The following is a 23,144-nucleotide window of genomic DNA, read 5'->3' on the forward strand; positions in this document are numbered from 1 at the left end:
TTTAAAAAAAAAAAAATTTCGGTCTTCACAAATTGAAATCAGTTAAATAAATCATGATGGTACAGTTCCTCGGACTATCCATGCAATAGGATGGACATCAGAGGAATATAGTTCCTAATAATTATTAAATCCACGAATTGTATAAAGCTGCTTGGTGAATTTAGGGCAAACTTTAAGTGTTCGTCCATAAAAGTTTCGTTTTTTCTGTCGTGTACCCTTATATGTTTTATTCTGATTTTGTCGTATGTTCGGAAGAACTTTCTAAAGAATATGTGAACATCTTTCCATGACTTTGGTAAATTTGATTTAGATTACAGGTAAACTATCATAAGTAAAAAGCGCAAATGTTAGGACGTTTGGGCTTTTTTACCTGTAACGCCAAAGGACATTTGCGCTCCAACCACTCTGAACATTTGCGCTTTAAACTTTGATACACCAGAACTTAATTGACCGGACATTTGCGCTTTTTTACTTATGATACGTGTGACAAAAGAAAAAGACCACTATTGTATTTTGCTTTAAAGAGTAAATCATTATTAATTCACCACAACACCAGATGGAAAGATTTATATCAAGTTTTATTTAGCCAAATACAAAGATCCAAATGATTTTTTTAAATTTTCTAACTATTCCACAATTAAAAACTTACTATTTTGAAATACCTAACATCTTCTTGTATTCCTACTTTAAGAAAGATATACAAAGTTCATACTGTCATAAAAAGGTACTTATATATGAGGAGAATGTTATTGAAGTTCATAATTATAAAGCGTTTATAACTATGCAGATTTTTAACTTGTCAACCTATATTAGAGCTAGCTGTACAATGTGCTGATAGTGGTTATGACTGGTACCCAGATGAAAACTTTTGTTTCAAACTTTACACCACGACATTATTATCACAAACTGCTGCAATGGAAGACTGTATCTCAAGAGGTCAACGGCTTGTTAGAGTTGATACTGCAAGAAAACATGTACTATTGAAAGAGGGTATTCGTCAGCTAAATATGGGTAAAACATTATTTATTTGTTCTCTTTATTCTTGTTATTTCGTTCCTTCATTGTCCTTTATATTTCCTTGATTTTAAAAGTTCCGTTTTTCATATGAATAAATGAAGATGTGGGTTCTGTCAATGAGACAGCAACCCAACAACACAAAAAAGACATCTAGACGTCAACATACAGTCTAGAATAATTGACAGGTGCCTATACAATATGTCACGCTCATATCGCCCAGAGTCTAGACGATTCAGTAGATTTATTTATCACCCAGTTTTATCTCTATTTACATGGTATATGGTATACATTATTTTGCCTTATAGTTACCTGACGAACGTGAGATGCGCACACAAAAGATTTAGTACTTGTTAAATTCCACCACTTGGTTGATAACTTCGTCGTTATGGATTACTATTGACAAAAGGAAATATCATAAGAAACGGTGGATATGGGTGGCTGAACAGTGATACTATTCCTAGATAAATTGAGAAATTACTTTATATAAACGAACTAGGCTTTTTTTACTGTTATGGGAAAGGCTACGCGTAATCAATCTCTCGAACACTTCACGTAAATTTAAATTGATAGTCCTATCACACTTTCTTTAAGACTGGTCTTTTGTTGTTGTCTGTCATATTTGTTATCGTTGAGGGTATTAGCACGATTCAGGTTGTTGTTTTTCTTTTTTGAAATGTTGTCACATTTTGTCTTGCTGTAGCCTTTTATCGCTTACTATGCGGTATTGGTTTGGCTCATTGTAAAAGGCTTTACGCGGATCTGGTGCATTGTTGTTTCATTGGTAATCCTACCACATCTCCTTCATCCCTAACTACAATGTGGAAGATTAGAATCTCTTTTGTATAGTTGTCCTTCCATTATATATAACCAGTATCTTTGTATATCTAAAATTTAATATCAAATCTTTAGAGAAATGAGTGGTATGTTAATGAAATAGGATGTATTAAGAATGAAGATATTGCTATATTTTCTTAGGCTATCCTAAACAAGTGCAAAGTAAACGTTCATTAAATGTAAGCGTATATGCATATAGTTTCTTAAATTATTCAATTTTGAATATTTTTTATCGACTCCTTTCGTATGTGTCATAACTCCTTTTGTATGCGTCATTACTCCTTTTGTATGTGTCATTACTCCGTTTATGTGTGTCATTTTAGCCTTTAATGGATTTTGGATTGATGGATCTGATGAAATCACAGAAAATATTTGGATGTTTGCTGATGGTACTCCAATCACTGAATCTCATTGGGGTGCAGGAGAACCATTTGATTATGGAAATGAAGATTGTCTGCTCATGGGAGCTATATCCGACTTCAACTGGAATGACCTGGCTTGTAGCGAAATGAGAGAATACATCTGTGAATTTTTTTAATTTATTCTGTCGTCGAGTACAAATATTTGAAGGAATACCACGGTATGTGTGAGATCAATAATGCCCATCCAATCTTAAATTGCAACATTATAATTCTAACACCTTCATAAGTAGTTTTGCAAAATGTTTATCTAAATTTAAAAAAAAAGATAGCAAATTTAAAAAATAATGCTAATTTTGCTATCATTATTCAATTATTTCCTTTAGAACAACAAATATTTTCGTCTATTATAAAACAAACATTAATGATGAATACATGAGAATATTGGTAACTGTATGTTTTTGAAAAGGCATTTCAGAATTATTTTCCAAGGAAATCGACACACATGCATATTATTCTATGAACTACTATTTGTAGAAAACTAGTCTCTTTCTGAGTTCTTTTGTATTTTAAAAGATTTCAGATACGGAGAGGTACCATAATATATCTATATAATTGAATTATAGAGAACTTAATAAATGTAATTGATTCGGACCATAGAGTATTTAGACCATATGCGTAAGGTCCGGGTAATTAACACGATGAATTTGAAAAAGTTTCTTTTACAGGTGTCATAAATTAAGAGTTTCTAATAATTACATTATGACTTATTTAATCGTAAGGTATGAGAAGGTTGTGTGTTATTCAATTCCGTCTCAACCCACGGTAGTTTGTATACTACATGACTGGCATGTAGCGAACAGTGTTATTCCTTTGACTCAACTTGAAATTCAGATCGACAAAAACAAAATCAAATACATGTGGAAAAGACAAGAAATGCTTTTTTTTACCCTTAATGTTTTAAACTGTAATTCAACAGACATGTGTTTTACTTAACCTGTATAGTTCTATTGTGTTAGATTTAGGAATATTCACATTTCGGGTAAGGTGCCATATTTCTGGAAGAGCTTAAATTCAGACAACGGAACCACTAACTCCGAATTACGGGGTTCACTTGAGAACAGACGACTTTTAAATGTTGTGAAGTTGTATTGGAACTCAACCGTTAACAGACCGTTCTTTGGATTTCATATTTAAATATTAAACATTACAATTGTTTATACAACTTTAACCAAATGAGAATGAACAGTCGTATTGTATTCTCTTGGCAAACATGTAACAAAGGATACTAGTAATAAAGACACAAGTTTTCCAGACTACTTCCTGTACGCTGTGTTGTTGAATATAGCAGATAAACGAGAACCGTGATTTGGAGCACGGAGAGCAATTTCTTGAAACGTTCTTCTGCTTAAACTATAGCTTCTAGAATTTACTGTATATATTTTAATATTGTATTGTGTTATCTGTTTTGCAAACTGTTGTTACTTATAGTCTGGTTTCAGAGCTATAATGACCAGTACGACAAAATACTTAGTCTTTTTAGGATATGCTCTTGAAATCATTTCCATTTCCCTCAGAAGAAAACTGCTTTTTTATTGCAACTGTTAACAACATGCATATTTCGCAGTAGCAGGATTCGTTTTCAACATTTCTCATATTTCACCAGCTATATTGAGGGTTATTGACTTAAACATAGCTGGTAAAACATAAGAATTGTTAAAAACGAATCCTGCTTCTGCGATATATGTATGTATAAATTATTCACGTTTTATCTGTGATGAATTTTATGAGCTTATAAACAAATGTTTGCCTAAAAAGCTTTCAAGTGTGAAAAGTCATACGGACTCCAATTTAGCCGCAAAAACATAGAAATTATTTTTGTACAATATTCTTATCAAATCTTTGAATAAAAGGACATAAAACTATGGAACTAAGGCTAAACAAATTTTGATTTGAAAATATTGTTCTATACACTTATTTCCGATTGTAACAAATAATAGCAAATCCAAAGTCACTTTACAGTTAACATGTACTGTGTTACAACCCTAGATAAAACCACTGGGGAAGCTTTCGGCAAACTAACGAAAGGTATACATATTTGTTGTTGGTATTACCATTAATCACCTTCAGGAGCAAGATCGTCAACTCTCCGAATTTTTACGAAGTTCTGTGTTCCTTGCTGACATGATTTATAACAATCCTTTCTAAAATTGTTCGTTTATAAATTTTGAAATTATAAAGAAACTAAGGTTTCATCTCCCTCAGGTAAAGTTGGCCTTAGATGGATTTGGCTATTTTATTAGGTTATTTTTGGTCATATACCTCTTCAATTGTTTCGGTTCTTATAAATCCTTGGATTTCAAATATTTGGCTTTGAGCGTTTCTGATGAAGGTAAATCCAGAAAAGCGCTTCGGACGCATGAAATTTATATAACGTGTTGTTTTCATTTTTGCAAGTAGGTCGTTCATTTTTTTTTAATCCTTGCGCTGTATTGCTGTGTATGTTTATTTATTTGTATTTTAAATAAAATATTGTTTATTGGCCGTTCATTGATGTCTCCACTGCCTTTTTGTTCGAACTCTCGCGGGATCGAAAACGATATCTATTGGCAAGTTCCGAAAATGCCGTTCAAACATCGATGAGCTGAATCCAAGAAGGAAAGGATATATATACATAACGAAAGCCCTCTTAAGCCGTTTCTGTGGCTATCTGATAATTAAAAATATATATCACATACAGCGTTGTCGTCGGTAAGAGTTGAGTATAAGAAAAAAAAAACTGTATATGCCTGTGCGACAGATAAAATATTGTCAACTTGTACGATATAGGTATAAAAACGCACTTTACAAATACGTCATCTCCAAAACAATGTGCATCTTTTAACGTGTTGCATTTATACATTCCATACAGACCAACAGGTGCCTCTCTCATATGAGTCTTACTTCAGTCCTTACCGGAATTGTCTATGTATATTCATATTTTTACACCAAAATCGGCCATAGGTTACTGATGGGAATAGTATAAAGTCAATATATATATATATAGCATGTACTTGCAGCTTGTTCTCTGTAAAGTACTAAAATAAAGTAATTTTTGTGTTAATCCATGTTCGACATATTGGTCATTGTATTTAATTGTAGTCTTACATTTTCTTTCTTGTTGACCAAATTTAATCAATTATATAACATCTTGTTCCGACGAAAAACTAGATAAGGTTAGTGTGTCCTGTTGCAAAAGGATAATAATTTATAGGTCACCAAATACCGTCTTATCAAATTCACGACAAAGGCACCATTAGTATTAATAATGAACCGATTGCAGTTTATTAAATTATTATTTCAATGTGTCTTCGTTTTCAACTGCATATTATTGTACGGATTTCTCATGAGAAATAATCCAGAACAAGTTAGAGCATTGCATGCTAGAAAAACAGATACCAATGTATGTTATTTACCAGTGAACAATGGTAAAGGAAGAAAAATGGAAGATTTACTATCGATGGTGAGTATAAATTTTCTACCAGGTCAAATAGATCAAGCTTCCTTGGTTATCAAGTTCTTTTTGTCCAAAATAAAAAAATTTCACATAGAACATTTTCACGTTTAAGGCCAAGACATAATAGATGAGATGAGATTGTTTAAATCAACATTTTTTGTATTCACAGAAATTTCAGTATAATTGTGATGTTCTAATATCAATTATGACCTGCAATTACTCCTTTTGGCAGCAAGTATACAGACCATTTGAGCCGAAATACTACATAGCTACTTCTGCACATGTACTTTGTCAGCACTATAACTTCACATTTCTGAAAATGTAGTAAAATAGTATAGTACTTGTATAGTACTAAAAACATTTTTACTGTTTTAGTACAATAATTTTACAGTACTATATTTGTTCTGCAAATTTGCAGTACCAGTAGTTTTGTACCTCCGTTATGTAGTACAAAAAAAAATGTACTATAAAGGTACACAAATATATAGTACTTCATTTTCACTATAATTTGATAGGATATTTTAGTAAAAGTACAACAATTTAAAAGTACTGAACTGACAAAATAGTTTTTTTTTTCTGAGATGTACCACACATCAAAAATATACAAATCTAGAACTGTAAAATAATGGTATTAAATAGTACAATAATTTCGAAGTACTAAAAAGTACTTCATTAATTAGGTATCTTTTCAGTACTTCAAAGTTAAAGTACAAAACAAGTACACATGTCAAGGTATCTATGTAGGGATCCACAATATATTTCTTTAAGACGGCACCTGATTATGATAACAGATACAAGAACCCATGCTTCTATGAAACGTGCAAAACAAACGAAACAAGAACAAGGTTCCGATGTTTGCCATACTTCCATTTACTGGGAGTAGATAAATGTGGGTCAACGGATCTTTTCCTTCGTCTATTAGAACATCCACATATATTGGGCAATGATGGATCCCTGAACAAAGAGACAATGTGGTGGTCATGGAGAAGATATGGTAATATATTTAATATACAAAATTATTTACTTTAATTTTCAATAAAACAATAATAAAACCAACGGTCTAATCTATATAAAAAACGAGAATCGAGAAACACTTATGAACCACATCAACAAACGACAACCACTGAACATCAGGTTCCTGACTTAGGACAGGTGCAAACAAATGCAGCGGGTTTAAACGTTTTAATAGGCGCCAACCTTCACCCTTTTTCTGACACAATAGTGTAACATCACAACATAGAAAGACACACTATAAAATATCAATTGAAATGGCTTAACTCAATCAAAAGACAAGTGAACATACACTGAACGAATAAATTTAACTAATTCTTTTTTATAGAAAATTACAATCAATGTCATTATTCTTTCGGGTGTTTTGATCATGATAAAAGACCGATTTATTATATGAAATGATACATTTTTGGTAATCAATGTAACAGCGATTCCTTTGAAAATATTATTCATACAAATATTTCAATTATTGCAAGAAATTGTAGATGTTTCTGTGTTTAATGGTAACAATATCTTTCAAATCGGACAAGGAATAACTTCAGGACAATTTTAAAAAGTACATGTTTTATACAGACACTAGCCTAGTTCAATAGAAAATGAAAGGATATGGAGTAAATGTACATGAGACAAAATCGCACACAATACATAGAAAACATAGAAAATTATCAATGAACAGGGCTTTTATTCCTGTTCTTCATCTTGGCAGTTGATGCAGGGTCTTCAACAATGAACGAATCATTCATACCCTACAACAAGGTCAAGACGGCCCCTAGCGTCGACTTAAGCGGTACTATTGATAAAAATAAATCACATGTAAGTAACACTTTTAAGGATGTGAGGTCGTTGATACAAATCCGAATTAAGAAACTAAATGGGCCTATCAATACCCACGCTAAGTCAATTTTTAAAGACCCAAATGTTGCAAAACACTTGTCCTACCTCCATGACAAATATGTTGTTGTACCCGCAGATAAAGCCCCAAACAACATCGTTCTTGTGTGTAAATATCATTACATAAACTGCTTGATAAATGAATTAGGTATTGACAATTCACTTGGAAACTCAACATATACCCTCACGACACTTACCAAAGAGGAAATCCTGGATAATCATAGGTCTGTTCTATGTTCCTTTGGAATTTCAAGCAACGATGAAGAACTGGATCTTCCATCACTGTATACCTAAACTACATAAGTGTCCTTACAAACAACAGTATATTGCTGGGTCTTTCAAGTGCTCCACGAAACCTCTTTCTAAATTATTAACATCTATTTTATCATCAATCAAAGCCGGGCTCCAAAGTTATTGTGAAACTGCCTATTCTAGAGGTGGCGTGAATCAGATGTGGATACTAAAAAATTCCAAAGATCTTTTAGAGTACATAGAATCTATGACTCTCTCATCATGCAATAGTATTAAAACATTTGACTTTTCTACACTTTACACAAGTATTCCCCATTCCAAACTAAAAGACAAATTGAAAGAGTTGGTATTACTTTGTTTCATTTAAAAGAATGGCGAACGTAGATACAAGTATCTTGTCCTGGGGAGGGATAAATCCTACTTTGTAAAGAATCACTCTGATTCAAACAAAAAATTCTCTGAAACTGACATTATCAAGATGCTTGATTTCTTGATTGACAACATATTTGTTACGTTTGGAGGACGTGTTTTTCAACAGACTGTCGGAATTCCAATGGGAACCAATTGTGCCCCTCTTCTTGTCGACTTGTTTCTTTATTATTATGAGGCTGACTTCATACAGGAACTTCTTAGGAAGAAAGATAGGAAGTTAGCAATATCCTTTAACTTTACGTTCCGCTATATAGATGATGTTCTCTCACTAAATAATTCAAATTTGGTGACTATGTTGAACGAATCTATCCCATCGAACTAGAGATAAAGGATACTACAGATACAGTTAAGTCTGCCTCATATCTTGACTTACACCTAGAAATTGACAATGAGGGTCGGTTGAAAACAAAACTTTATGACAAAAGAGATGATTTAAGCTTCCCAATTGTGAACTTTCCATTTCTATGTAGCAACATTCCAGCAGCGCCTGCATACGGAGTATATATCTTCCAATTGATACGATATTCCCGGGCTTGTATTTCCTATCATGATTTCCTTGATAGAGGATTGCTGCTCACAAGGAAGCTATTAAACCAAGAGTTCCAAATGGTGAAGTTGAAATCATCCCTTCGTAAATTTTACGGACGCCATCACGAGTTGGTTGACCGTTATGGAATAACCGTTTCACAGATGATATCGGATATGTTCCTTATGTCGTAACTACAATACCCTTCCCTTTTCACGAATGTGACCTACCGAATTAGACTATTTACCGGATTTGTAATAACATAAGCAACACGACAGGTGCCACATGTGGAGCAGGATCTGCTTACCCTTCCGGAGCACCTGAGATCACCCCCAGTTTTTGGTGGGGTTCGTGTTGCTTAGTCTTTAGTTTTCTATGGTGTGTCATCTGTACTATTATTTGTCTGTTTGTTTTTTCATTTTTGGCCATGGCGTTGTCAGTTTGTTTTCGATCTATGAGTTTGACTGTACCTCTGGTATCTTTCGTCCCTCTTCTTTAATGAGCAATGTTTAGTTGTTTTAACGTTGAGAATTGTTGTATAAAGTTTTATACTGTTAGTGTCTCATATAAACTTAAGTCAGATTTTTAGGGCTGGATATTGATTGTTTCATGTGTAAATATTGTAAATAATGTAGATGTTTTATGACAATCAATATTCGACACTTTTATTTATGAAAATGTTGCTTTCAACGTTTTCGCGTGCAGTTGTGCTTCAGCTTCTAAGAAAATTATAGGTATTGGTGTTAATCTGTTTATTTGATATATTTTATTTTAACTATATTTTTTTATGTGCAGGTTTATGGTTAAGCCGGTACCAACACCCACGTGAATCCTTCGGCGATTATCTGAATTACTTCGATGGTGCTGCGGCAAATATTTCAAGCAACAAGGAATATAAGTTAGTTACAGGTATAGTTCATTGAACTTGTTTATATTACAGTAGTAATCTATTTTCACCAGGATCATTATACTAACTTTTATTAGTATAATAGTCACAGGTTTTCATCAGTTTACGGGTCAATATTAGTTTGTATGAATTTTTAAACCAAAATCTGTATTTTCAATACAGGTGATGGGACGCCCATGGATTTTTGGGATTTCTCAGGCTGGAAGAACATCAAACAAAACCATCGGTTAAACCATCCCAAAATATTAACACCTCACTTAATGCATCATATGAATCCAAAAGTCAAACTGATTATTATAGTCAGAGATCCAACCTATAGGTATGTATGCAAGTTCATGCAGTTAAGGCTTACTACAGAAATTGAAGATGCGATTTATGTTTGCCTACAAAAAAGCAACAAAAGATCTATATATGCATTAGTACAGAGAAAAATTGTATTCAGTAAGCAAGAAGTAGGTCGTAATTAAGCAAGCATCCAGGTGTCTTGTAGAAAAGAATTAGAAGGGCTTTTTTTTCTAAGAAAACGGATAATAAAACTGTATACTGTTGATTCGTGCACTGCATTGTCATATTATAAACATTTTAGTGGAAGATATGTACTTTACAATAAAGCATATAAGATGTAGTGGGAAAAACATGAACACAGTTACAAGAGCAAACCGTTTTTAATTGTTCCCAAACGGAATTTTTAGGGAAAAAAACAGTTTAAGGAGTGGATGATGAACCGGAAAAGATAAGACCTACATCTGATAGTCTTGATACTTACAGACAGAAAAAAATCATCAGCATTCAAAGTTAATAAACAAACAAACAAACAAAAATTTCTAAATAAAAATAAAAATTTAAATATTAAGGACAAACACATTAACCAGTACTATTTTTCCTTGCAGATTATATTCTGATTACATGTTCCTAAAACTTGGACAGACAAGAACAAGTAAAGGATTCCATGATGCTGTTCAGTTTTCTATTACTTTTCTCAAGTTTTGTATAAAAAGGAGAACGCTGGAATCGTGTCTGTATGATAGAAAACACATTGCGATGTATAAGGTAACGTAGATTCTACCGATTTACGAAAAATAAAATATCTTTATTTTCCATGGTCTGTCCTTTATTTTGTGTGTTTTTATGATTGGTGTTTGTATGTTTTATCCATTCTTTTTTTAATTTTGTTCCTAATATTTTCAATATTTGATTGTTAGCTTTATGTTATACCAATAAGATAACCGAAAATATTTTTTTCTCAACTTATATTTTCAATCGATTATTCACAATCTATGAATTGGTATATATCATCTATTACTAGTTCATTAATATACAAATCATACCGGAAACCCCTATAAACATGCCAACATTATTACTGATATTTTTCAGGCAAGAATACACGTAGGAGTTTATGCTGTCTACCTCAAAGAATGGCTGAAAGTATTCAGTAAAGAACAAATCTTGGTACTTAAGACTGAAGATTATGCAGAAAATATTAAAGGAACATTAAAACAGATTTTCAAGTTTCTGCAACTTGGTAACATTTTTGTCTAATCTATTATACATTTTTGCACATATTATTGAATGACTTATTACATATAAAAGGCTTACCATAGTTGCATCTTAGAAACGAACGTTACCAAAATTCAACCTTCACATAACAACTATTATTTAAATGAGGTCAAATTCAGACGAACACTGTCAGATTGACATGTACAACTTACAATCATTCTTTGACCTCTTACTTACAGTATCTGAGAAATGGGACCTAATCATAAAAAAATAAGACCGTTGTACTATGAAAATGAGGTCAAGGTGGTTTCTATCAGATAAACAAAATTATAAACCTTAAAACCATTATTTACACACTCATATAGTTAAACTATTGTCTAAAGAATATGACAAATGAAAAATGAGAATGAGGTCAAGGTCAGATTAACCCTGTCAAACGGACATTTAAACCTTACAACCATTATTTATACCAAATATATTTCATCTATTGCTTAAAGTTTCTGAGGAACAGACCTAATTACAAAAACCATGTTGACCAACAATTCCTATTGCTCATAACTGAAAAATCACATGATAAATTTTTTTTTAAGTGGTCACTGAACCATGAAATTAGTGTCAAGGACAACATATATATGCCAAACCAAAACCTTAAAACATAAGCATCTATATACCAGATATGGATAATCCTGCACTTCTACTTTCTGAAATATGAGCTTTATACAAAGAGCTACGGTAATAGCATTAGCATCCCTGTCTATCATTCAGTAACCTTTGTCAAAGTCAACACAATAAAAAAGTTACTTTAAAACATGTAACTTGTCTATAATCACAGTTAGTGAAGCAGTCATTACAATTGTCCATCATTTTCATTCTGTCTATGAAAAAAAAAATACCATAAATAACTAAATATAGCTTACTAATAAAACCTTATATTAACTGAGTGTAAATTTCCAGTTATCCTAATTCAGACACATCTGAAAGCCTTGCATGTAAATATAAATTGAATTGATTTTTCAGAAGAACTACCAGAACTAGATCTTGACAGAATAGTCAAAATAGAAAAAGCTCATAAAACAACACTTAAGACAAAACAGGGACCAATGCATAAAAGAACAAAAGATTTACTAAACAAGTTTTACAAGCCATATAATGAAGATCTAGCACATTTACTGAATGACTCAAGATTTTTGTGGGACAGCTGATGGACAATTGACAATGCATCACATTTACTACTATGAAAGAGGTCACTCCAAATTGATTTTCAAAGAATAAAAGTCCTTCAATGAAGGGCGAATAATAGTGGGATTTTATCATTACCTTTCCTCATGAGCAGAATCAAGGTTGATGACTTGTAATGTTCCTATATAAACAAATACAAAAATAAACTAAGATTAGATGTCTTGAAATGTCTTTATTGTTCATTTAAATGCCTTTCTTTCAAATAATCAACAATGTTAGTGTTACAGTACAAATGTTTTGCAATAATCAACAATATCAGTGATACTACATACAATAATCATATAATACCATGGTGTGGAAACAGAACTGTAGGGTATGCTGTCAATGTTTAACAAGAGGTGTGTAGGTACTTTCTGTCTTCTATGGAAAACAATAATTCATGTAGCTACTATACTGTAAAACAACCAGACATGATTGAAATTTGGAAATTGTGGTATATATGCATTTCAAATAGGTTTACAGTGATATGATTTGAACATGTTATTATGACCTATATTTCTAAACATTAACATAGTATTCTATTGAAAACAATGATTTTATGCCAAACACATTACATTATACAACTGCACAATTTTGCAGAAGAATTGACTAGTGAAGAAAAATGCAAATTAAACACATGCGGCAAGCTTAAAACAAACATAAATATTATCTAGACTTTCAATCAAGCATTATATGTTAACATGATAAATATTGAATAGCAAAAAATACACATTCGGCTGTTGTCTGCTCTTTGGTCGGGTTGTTGTCTCTTTGACATATTCCCCATTTCCATTCTCAATTTTACATCAATTCTTATAATTCCACGATGTAAAATGAAATGATACATTTAAGTTTTTATGTTTTCAGTTAACTCCAATACTTGAACCATTTACTCTTTCACCCCTATATTGCGATAAATTACATTAAAAGTGAAAATTTCCTTATTCATCTAATACAAAACTGAACTTAGTAATATGTGTGTGTTCTCTCACAGTATTTCTGAAGTAAGAGTAAGTGTTGCAATAGACCACTTTCGAGTACGTTGCATTTCCGTCAAAAACTTTGGTTTTAGTGAACATCATTTGTGTGTTTAGGGGCATCGTCACTTCCTTCCCATGTTCAGCGAGCGCTTGAAAAAATATAATGCTATATTGCACGAATTATTCGGCAAACTAAAATTCTTATAATTGATAATCAGCACTGCTGTCATTAGGGAATTGTGATTAAGTACCTACAGAACAAACATTATTTCTAGTTTATCCTGCATAATGATGATCACAAAAAAGATTGATGAACTTTAAAAGTGCAGGGATACAGGCCGTCCCCTCTATCTGATAAATGACGTCATAAAGGCACGCATAATTGACGAACTTTTCCCGTAAAGGACATAACTCGAAAATGGTCTATTGTTTTATTTTGTTCTGCAAGGCTTTAAATAATTTATTATCAAAATAGCAGCAAATATTTCATCTATTTCACCCCCATATTGCAGTCAGGTATTTCACCTGATCTCAGTCTTCATTTGTGCTCAAGTCATTTAGGCACAATAGATAAATGAATTTATTGACGTTAATACTTAGCCCTGTTAATTTGCTTGAAAAAAAAAATGCATGATGCCATTTTTAGGACAATTTTATAAACTTTTTAATTAATTTGAGTAATGTCATGTGGAAGAATATCAAGATCTTAAAAGCAAAAAAATAGCAAAACCTGAGTATTTTGACATAGTGCACGTACATTGGCCAAAAGTAAATAGATAAAAAAAAATCAAAATGCACCTCCAACATGTCAATATATTTTTGGAAGAGGGTTGAGCTCATACCTGTCAACCTCTGAAACTGAAAATACAGTTCATGATCTGCATTGAAGAAGAAAATGTCAGGTCATAACGCGTACAAACTTTTTTGGTCCAATATTAGTATTGAGAGGTTTTTTTTATATACTATAACATATACATGTACCACTGAGTTTCCTAAAAATAATCACTTTTGTATTTGTTAAGTATATAAATATTTATCATCAATTAAATATCTTTATAAAGCAATGCCCTTTTATTGTTTTATTCACACTAGTTTACTTCTTTTTATTAATGAATGTCATAAATCCCAGCTACACATATAATTAGAAATCAATTATAGCTAATGTGCTCCTATACACAGGAGGAAGATAAATAGAAAGAAGTTAATTTGTTTCCTTTCAGTGTAATATCTAGAGCATATGGATTTGATTTAAAGCTTTTACATTTAAGTGATAACAAAATTATTCTCTCTAACAGAAATGTATTAAAAGGTTCAAATTGTTTTCAAATGGTTTTTACAGGATATTTGATATTTGCAAACAGCAAATCTTTTAATCAGAACATAGATTGTATGTCAAGCTTGACTGGCTTCAACTTTCTGGGGTACAATTAACAAACAATCCTTGAATTGTTACTGTTCAATCAAATGTAATGTTTTGATAGCTGTCATTGGCACGGTAAATAAGCAAATTCTAATTTCAATTGTTTACTTTTCAAAGGAAAAACGCTGAGAAAACCCGAAAGTATATTTGACTTCTAAATACCGGAAAAAATACCGGTCAGAAATAAGGGTGAAAACAGGTCATTTTCTTAAATCTCTGGTTATTTGAATACCCGGCGGGTATTTAAATGTTTGCAACTTCATCTACAGTGAACAAACTTCAAACTTAGTTTCTTAACATTTTTCTATTACTTTTGCTGATTTCCCATAAGTCCAATTTTCCATCTTTCATTATTCATATTGCACAGTACCATATACTTATTCCTAGTCTTGTGTTGCAATCATTAAAGGCTCTGATAACCTTTGTTTGTATTCTAAGAACCGTTTCTGCAATACATGTATTTCTTTTTAACAATTTAAAGCCTGATATATAAGTGTATATGTTTAAAAAAATCTATATTAACAATTGTATACAGAATAAAAAAAAATAATATTCCTGTAAAAAAAAAATTCATAACATTTATTCTTTCTTTTCTTCTTTTTTCTTCTTAGGCTTAAATATTTTACAAATGATAATAAATAATATGGGAACTAAATGTCCTATAAAAAAGATGGATTTCCAATATGCTAAAGTTAAGTCAAGTTTAAGTAACAAAAATCCCATACACATGTAATCAAACCCTCTCATTTTAAAAAACAAACAAGCCCAGTCAAACCAGTACTGCATTTGTTCAGAACTATTTTTGCGGAATGTTGATATCATAGCATCCTCTGCATATACTATAACAGGAACTAACATGAAACTGAGGTAATATCCAGGATGTATACCATGCCAAAAGGCACTCACTGCCATTGTTATTGCAACTCTAAAATAAGATCATATTAGATCAGAATTAATCAAGTGAAGTTTTATTGAAAGCTATCATGTTCAATCCACTGTTTCCTTTAAAGGATCAATTTCAAGTTTTTTTAACAATGAGTTACATCATACAGCATAAATGACATCATTGAACAGTCAACTCTAATTGTTATATAATAACATAAGCATTGTGACATGGGAAATGTACAGGAAATGCACGAATGTGAAAGTCTTCTATTGTAAAATTTCAATAAGTTTTTTGTTTAAATCAATTCAAGGTATAAATGGAAGTTCGCGTTTTCTTTGTAATTAAACAAATTATCAAGAAAAGGCTAATGTAACCAAAGACAGCTAATTCCCTTGCTTGTCAAATGGAGGACAAAAGTATATCATAATATGCCCCATCTGTGAATATAAAAAGTAGGTCTGACAGTGTCTAAAATGGGATCATGACAAAAAAATGATCACTACTGTATGATACTTAGTTGTTTAGATCTGAAAATTTACCAAAAATTACAGACACAAAAGACGGCCCAACAAACAAGCAACTCAAGTTTCTGCCGGACGTAAATAATAGGTAAGTCAAAGAGTGCATGCTTAATTTTTTCTTCACATTAAGGAGTTTTTCTTCATGTTAGAGTTCTATAAAAGATTCTCTTTCAAGTAATTCATTTTATATCACTTTACTGCAGTTATTCTGTTTTTTTATGATTGCTTTCTTCAAAATGTTTTTTTCTATTTGCCTAGTCCTATTACAAATGTAAATGTGTGTACCCTGTGAGAGTGTTTGTATAATATACATATGGCAAATCTTCCTTAACTTCATGAAATTATTCAGTAAATAATTTACCCATAATTTTTAAGATGTTTTGGTATTCTTCGATGAACAAATGCTGCTAACCAATACTGAACTGTCATATTCCAGCTACGTAACCCTTCTCTGGTTGTCCTTCCTAATTCACACCCATAAATACTTAAATTATACACTGTCTGGTAATCATACTTCTGGTCTGATTTAGACATTGATAAACTAAAAAAAAGTTTTCATTTTTGTTGGCTTAATATACGTGGCAAATTTTCAAATATATATATGAGACAAGGATCAGTCATACAAAATATTCAATAGGTAAGTTATGGCCTGTCATTAAAAAATTGTTACTATTAATCCTTATGTTTTTTTTGTAAAATAATATTAAGTGGTATTTAATTTAAGATAATTAAGGGGAATAACTCTTGACTGGTAAATGTCACAAATGTCAAAATCAACTTGACCTGTATTTTACAGAATATGACATTGTGTTAAAATTTAAAAGGCTTTTGTCAAATTGTACATTTATTATCAACCAGAAACCTTAAAAATTTAGTATATTAATAAATTAATGGGGAATAACTCTTAAATTGTAAATGCCAAAACTATCAAAATAGATTTTGACTAGTATTATATGGTCTATAACAATGGTATTTGTAAATACTGATATATATTTTGTCATAATACTGATCATATGATATGCATTTAACTAGTTTCATGTCATATAACTGAACTTTATCAAGGTCATTTATTATGAGAATGTAGTATTTCTAAGGTTCCAACTCCATCAGGCAAAGTTGTTTTATAAAAATTTGGCTATTCTTTTTAGGTTTGTTTGGATCATATAGCTGTTTTTGTATTCAGATATTAATACATTCTTGGCTTTCAAATATTTGGTTTTGACCATTCCTGATGAAGGTGTTAATTCAGAAAAAGTGTTTTAGGCATACACAATTTATATAGTGTTATTTTCATTTCCTACAATGCATACACTACCTTTTGTCTAGACCTGTAAGATCAGTTGGACCCTGGCCATATTTTGCTTTTGCCTCTACTGGGTAGGCCCCTAATGAAGAAGTCATACACATACTTTCTGATACCAGCCAGGCCATGTAAAGTCTGGTACGGAATATCATAAACATAGGCACCATATAAAATAATCGGAACCAAAATGGATGCTCATAAAATTCTTCTGTTTCTACATACTGCAATAAATTTAAAACATAACATCATAATTAAGTAGTTTTTTTTCCTCTTTTAGTTACAGATATACCATAAGTCACCTCCATCTTTAAGAGATATAAAAAATATGCCTAATACAGATGCCTCTGGCATACTGCCACATTTAACAATTTTTTAATGGTTTTTATTAGAATAACATTCAATTTTTTTGAGTATCTGACAATATCTTCTACAAGTCACACATTTATCTGATAAATAAACTGAAATTACCTGTATACTGAAGAACTGGGACATACCCAGGAATGTTAAAGCTATCACAGGGATATACTTTAACCTCTCTATAACAAACTCTTTCACTGGTATATTGGGAGAGTTCCTATTTTGTATGAAGTCTTCATATGTTCTGTACTTGTAATACGGACCTGAAATAACAAAAATCTTTTACCTACATATCTGAAAATGTTTTCAAAATGTAAACAGAGATGCTAGAACTCAATATATCTACTGTACAGGTATTCTGTTCATCACCACCTGAAACCAGGTATCTATTTTTTTTAGTATATAATAAGTTTTATAACATTTAATTATTTCTATTTCCTATGCATTCTTGTAGTAAAAGAAAGCCATATACAGATATTTTTCTTATAAGGATTGGATGAAAATCATAAAAGCCTCTGATCAATAGCTTCACTTTTCTTGGTCATTATTGCAATATTAATTCACCCTGGATTTTTAAAATTTGTCAAGAAAGAAATCATTTATGTGATAAACTAAACTTTTCCAATAGACCCATATTGTTCACACAACTTTTAAAGATTTATGGTGAATCAGAACAGGACATATTAATAGTCTATTGTTGACTTTTACAACAGGGATCTAGATAACATAAACTGGCCAAAACTTTAAGGAAGTCCTCTAAATCTTTTTGACTAAATTGACTTGTTGCTAAAGATTATAATAATACTTGTTCAAATATCTAGTCTAGTATTTTTGGGGATGAAAATCAATTTGGTATTTTATTGTTAAAACAAAACTAAAAGTTTCAGTTATATTTGTGTATGAAGTCCTGTTCAGGTTTGTTCTGGGCAAAGCACAAGATCATGTCTTCCTGTATATGTTTATGACATTGCTGTGCAAAATCTATTCTGCAGTACAGCCACTGATATTCATGTGTAGGAAAGTATGATTTCATATCAGCAGGTTAAGCTTGAGCTTTCTTTTGGTTACTGTTAGCATACTTTGATATGGTATTGGGTTTTTTTCTTGTGTTTTTTTTCTTCGTCTATTTTACCTTTATTACAGATATTATTTTTTTTCAGAACTAAATTTATTTGTAACTTCTTTAATGTACCTTTTTGTAATTCCACTGATTAAACTTAAAAGGGGTAGACTTGATTTGTTTAATTTGTTCACAATTTTTTAGACTCAAATGATGTAGAGCATGATATGCTGTTAATACACCTGTCTATTGTTAAGACTGTTCAGACTGTATGTATGTTAACCTTACGATTTTTTGGAGGTTATTTTTATTGTTGGTATGTTATCATGCATTTATATTCTTTCAAGGAAACATAGCTATGTGCAAATCATCTCCAATCTCTCTGTAGAAAAGCTTCCTTAAAATTTACAGTGTGCATGGACACAAAAACACAAAACATTGTACTGACCTGTAAACAGTCCTATATAACAATATGAATATTGTAGTATATCTATTGATGATGGGTAAATACTTCTGTACTTTCTCTGTAAAGTCGATTCTTCTTCTGGAGTATCACCCTTCTTAGACAGCTCATGAGTATCATGTATCTCAAACCCTAATGCAACCAGCTGAAAATAAATAACATTTTCTTAGTTCCCCTTACATATACAAAACAATCTCACAAATATAATCATACATATCAAAATACTATTTATATGATTTTTTTAATTCAATTTCCCACCAGTGGCAGTAAAGTGTTTCCTTACAAAACATATCCCTCATTGCCACTATCATCTTATCTTAAGAGTAAAATAAGTCTTAACTTTGTCTTACTAATAAAACACAATTAATATTATGTGAAATAAATCTTAAATTTCCGGGCTTTGTATTAGCTTATTGATTGGGTCTGCTCTGGATTAGGGTTTGAATAAAAAGGGATTATTTGAATGAGACAGCAAAAATACAAAAATATAATCAAAATGAATGCAATAAGTCTGAAAGTAGATAAATCAGAAAAAAACTTGCATGACAGTACACAATTGTGTACAAAATATCAATAGATAAGTCCCAAAACCATCATTAAATCTTAATTATATCAATCAGTTCAACACAAATATCATATCTGAGTACAAATAAACTTTTAAATATCAAATAGCAGTATGATATTCTTGACAGTGGCTGAAAGCTTCAGTATAAAAATTGAAATGGTCATATGCAAAAACTAATCATGATAATGAAACTGTTGTGATTTGATTTTGATTTTTGGTGTTTTAACTCCACTTTTAAGCACCGCTTTTGGGCTATTTCGTGGCGGCCAGTTTTTATTGGTGGAGGAAGCCGGAGTGCCCAGAGAAAACCACCGACCTTCGATAGGAAAACTGACAATCCAAAGTCAATTAAGATTGGAGTCGAGTGCACCTGCACGAGCGGGTTGGAACTCACAGCCTCAGTGTTGACTGGCTAGTGATTACAGTAGTAACTACTTAGACCACTCGGCCACCGAGGCACCTGAAACTGTTGTGTAATTTGTAAATTCTCGTTATCCTATTATAAACTTGATACCAGCTGAACATCTGCTAAGGGGGCTAACAACAGAGGTAATTATTTTATTATAATGAAAATTCTACATCAATGGCCATAATTATGACAAAAGTATGTCAACTGGAATTATATTTATAGAATAATGTAATGTTTAGCATTGACTACCTAAAAAAAGTAGCTTAGGTTGAAGAAAAATTGCACGACCCAAAGTGACCTTCTATTATGAATGTGCTCATTTCATATTTTTTAGTAATAGTGCAATGTCAGCTGGAGGAAGTAAGTGTAATCAGGATAATTTCCTAAATATTCTTTTACCTGTCAAGGAAGTTCCTGTTGGTTATTTAAACCTATAACAAAACACCTTCTTACAATCCACAATGAGGTTAATAAATAGACAGCAACTTAAGAACCCAAAATTACAAAATAAGATAAATACACAATATTTGTACAGTGTAGGAAAATATAAAATTTATTTGATGAGCTTTAGAAACATAGAGAAAAGCGATTAGACATACTTTGAAATTAAAGATCATTAGGATTGTTATGGCTGAGGTTTGTGTCAATTTTGTTTCAGCCAATAGACAGGTCACTGATGCCAAGTGATGGCAACAGCTCATAATAGCCATTCAGCCTATGTGAGCTACATGTAACAACCAATTAAGATATTTTAAATCATTACCTGATCAATCATGTTTTGTGTGTTTTTGATTTGGTCAACTCCTGTGTAGGCTTTTGATCTGAGTGTCTACCATGTCTACTGAACTCTATCCTCTGGTCTATTCTGAATATCTATGTGAAATTTGTGGCCAATTGGGAAATTATTTTTTTTAAGTTAAAACAGTTTATGTTGTACCAGTATATTGAATGTAGATGACATGTTTGTTCTTTAATATTTATAAGGTTTACCTTGGAAACTTAAGGATTTTTTTATGCAACAACATACCTTCAATGTTAAAAATAACTGCAATGCATTGGACACTGGTGATGGCTTAGGTAAACCAAAATGATGGCAAGTTCTGAAGAAAACAAGGTACCCAAAACACCATATATATCCATACAGCTGACATTTTCTGTAAAAACAAATGAATATTTCAGTTACAGATTGATAGTTCATGTATAACCTGAAAATTTGAAATGCTAATTAGGAGATTAAATTTACTCCATTATCCATGAATAACTAACAACTGAGTACCGCTACTTAAAACAAGAGTCACATACTGGAGTGTCTTGCCTACTGTAATCAATATGATTTAATTTTAAGTTTGAAAATTTAAAGATCAAGGTTTTTCATAAATTGAAAATTATCAACAAAAATGAGGTCAAGATCAGATTTAGCCTGTCAGATAGACATGTAAAATGTACTTTAAGTAGCAGATGAGACAAAAACTAGCTAGTTTAAGCCTGCAACATGTAAATGTGGCTATCCCCCTCAGTGGTTGGTCCTTTTTTGGAATTTGCCGTTTGTTTTGATAGCAGATCTTTCATACTCTTGTTTTTAAATATATTTACAAATTGTCTTTAGACTATGGGTGATTTAGAGCTTGAAATAGGGTATAAATCTATTGTTGAGGATTGTAAATAAATGTGTATTGACCTATCACAGATGTGTTATGAGGTTTTATTATGTTTTTATATTGCTGTCTCTTTGACAATATACATCACTTTTTTATTCACAATTAACTGGCAACAAATGCTTCAAAGATTACACATGATCTACACCTAAGAAAATAAATATTCCAATGGATGAATTTTAACAAATCCTTTTTAAATGCACAAAACTTCATTTAATACTAGCATTGTTATAATTTAACACATATAGACACTATAAACATGATAAATATCAAAATTATATTCTATAATGAAAATATTCGTGGGTTCTGTTGGCAGGTTGGGTGAATCAGTTTACACCAATACATGTATACAAATTCTCTTCATCTTCCCCCTAGATGTCTTATGCCCATCTAGATCATATGTTGTAAAAGTATAGCACACAATACTCGTCAATAGAAAATCCTGCATGTCAAGCTACCAACAGAATCACCACTTCCCTGAACAAGGAAATAAGCAGACAGCACATAATTTGGAAAGCAGGGTCAACATGTGGTGGCTGCTACATTTTTCAGGTCATTAATAACCACTAATTGGTGCATTATACCTCAATTCAGGTATAATTCACTATTTGACATATAGTGAGATAGACCAATTAAGGTATAATACTGCTTTTAACCAAACAAAATTGAAGAGATATTGAAGCATCTTTATGGTTTTCTATACCAAGCTTTGAAATTTCGAATAAATGGTCCCAAAAACCCATATTAACTCCTTTTTTTATACCTGGGTCCACAGATTTTTATCAGTAGACAACTTCCGATGACCAATACCAGGGAGTGGTAAATATGTACGTGGCAATTTACAACAGCAAGAACAGCGCCTGCTATACTACATATTAGTCTCTTTCTCTCTGGGTCTGTTATTTGTCGAACAAATAGTCCGATGCCAAATGACACGACCAGTATAATTCCATAAATCACGTCGTCCTGCATTTTCCAAAAAACGCCTCCACACTGGAGATTCTACTGTACCTTAGTATTTTCCTCCTAATAGGAGCACTACCTAAGAGACCAAGGACTGCAGTTCTGCAGACCTAGCACATGTT

General features: G+C 31.7%; 2 protein-coding genes across 2 annotated transcripts; one reads left to right on the forward strand and one right to left on the reverse strand.

Moving 5' to 3' along the window:
• Nucleotides 1–9,485: 9,485 nt before the first annotated feature.
• On the forward strand, nucleotides 9,486–12,620 carry LOC127708499 (carbohydrate sulfotransferase 15-like). The gene is made up of 5 exons (XM_052213390.1): nucleotides 9,486–9,552; nucleotides 9,888–10,044; nucleotides 10,616–10,775; nucleotides 11,100–11,247; nucleotides 12,240–12,620. Exons 2-5 carry the CDS (start codon nucleotides 9,902–9,904, stop codon nucleotides 12,422–12,424), a joined length of 636 nt encoding a protein of 211 aa, XP_052069350.1. The 5' UTR covers nucleotides 9,486–9,552; nucleotides 9,888–9,901; the 3' UTR covers nucleotides 12,425–12,620.
• On the reverse strand, nucleotides 12,614–23,040 carry LOC127708487 (lysophospholipid acyltransferase 7-like). Its single transcript, XM_052213375.1, has 7 exons — nucleotides 22,823–23,040; nucleotides 21,432–21,558; nucleotides 19,416–19,575; nucleotides 18,019–18,170; nucleotides 17,563–17,771; nucleotides 16,609–16,788; nucleotides 12,614–15,765 (listed from the first exon to the last, which is right to left on the reverse strand). Exons 1-7 carry the CDS (start codon nucleotides 23,029–23,031, stop codon nucleotides 15,420–15,422), a joined length of 1,383 nt encoding a protein of 460 aa, XP_052069335.1. The 5' UTR covers nucleotides 23,032–23,040; the 3' UTR covers nucleotides 12,614–15,419.
• Nucleotides 23,041–23,144: the final 104 nt, after the last annotated feature.

The sequence above is a fragment of the Mytilus californianus genome, unplaced genomic scaffold (assembly GCF_021869535.1).
Source record: "Mytilus californianus isolate M0D057914Y unplaced genomic scaffold, xbMytCali1.0.p SCAF_7, whole genome shotgun sequence".
Classification (NCBI taxonomy): Eukaryota; Metazoa; Mollusca; class Bivalvia; order Mytilida; family Mytilidae; genus Mytilus; species Mytilus californianus.

What these genes read in the sequence shown, in the direction of transcription:
- LOC127708499 (XM_052213390.1), top strand. Translation starts at nt 9,902, where the DNA reads ATGGATTTTTGGGATTTCTCAGGCTGGAAGAACATCAAACAAAACCAT. An exon ending in GTCAGAGATCCAACCTATAG is followed by an intron (nt 10,045 to 10,615) that starts GTATGTATGCAA and finishes TTTTCCTTGCAG; the next exon opens with ATTATATTCTGATTACATGT. An exon ending in TTTCAAGTTTCTGCAACTTG is followed by an intron (nt 11,248 to 12,239) that starts GTAACATTTTTG and finishes TTGATTTTTCAG; the next exon opens with AAGAACTACCAGAACTAGAT.
- LOC127708487 (XM_052213375.1), bottom strand. Translation starts at nt 23,031, where the DNA reads ATGCAGGACGACGTGATTTATGGAATTATACTGGTCGTGTCATTTGGC. An exon ending in CCCAGTTCTTCAGTATACAG is followed by an intron (nt 17,772 to 18,018) that starts GTAATTTCAGTT and finishes AATTTATTGCAG; the next exon opens with TATGTAGAAACAGAAGAATT. An exon ending in CTTACAGGTCTAGACAAAAG is followed by an intron (nt 16,789 to 17,562) that starts GTAGTGTATGCA and finishes ACTTTTTTTTAG; the next exon opens with TTTATCAATGTCTAAATCAG.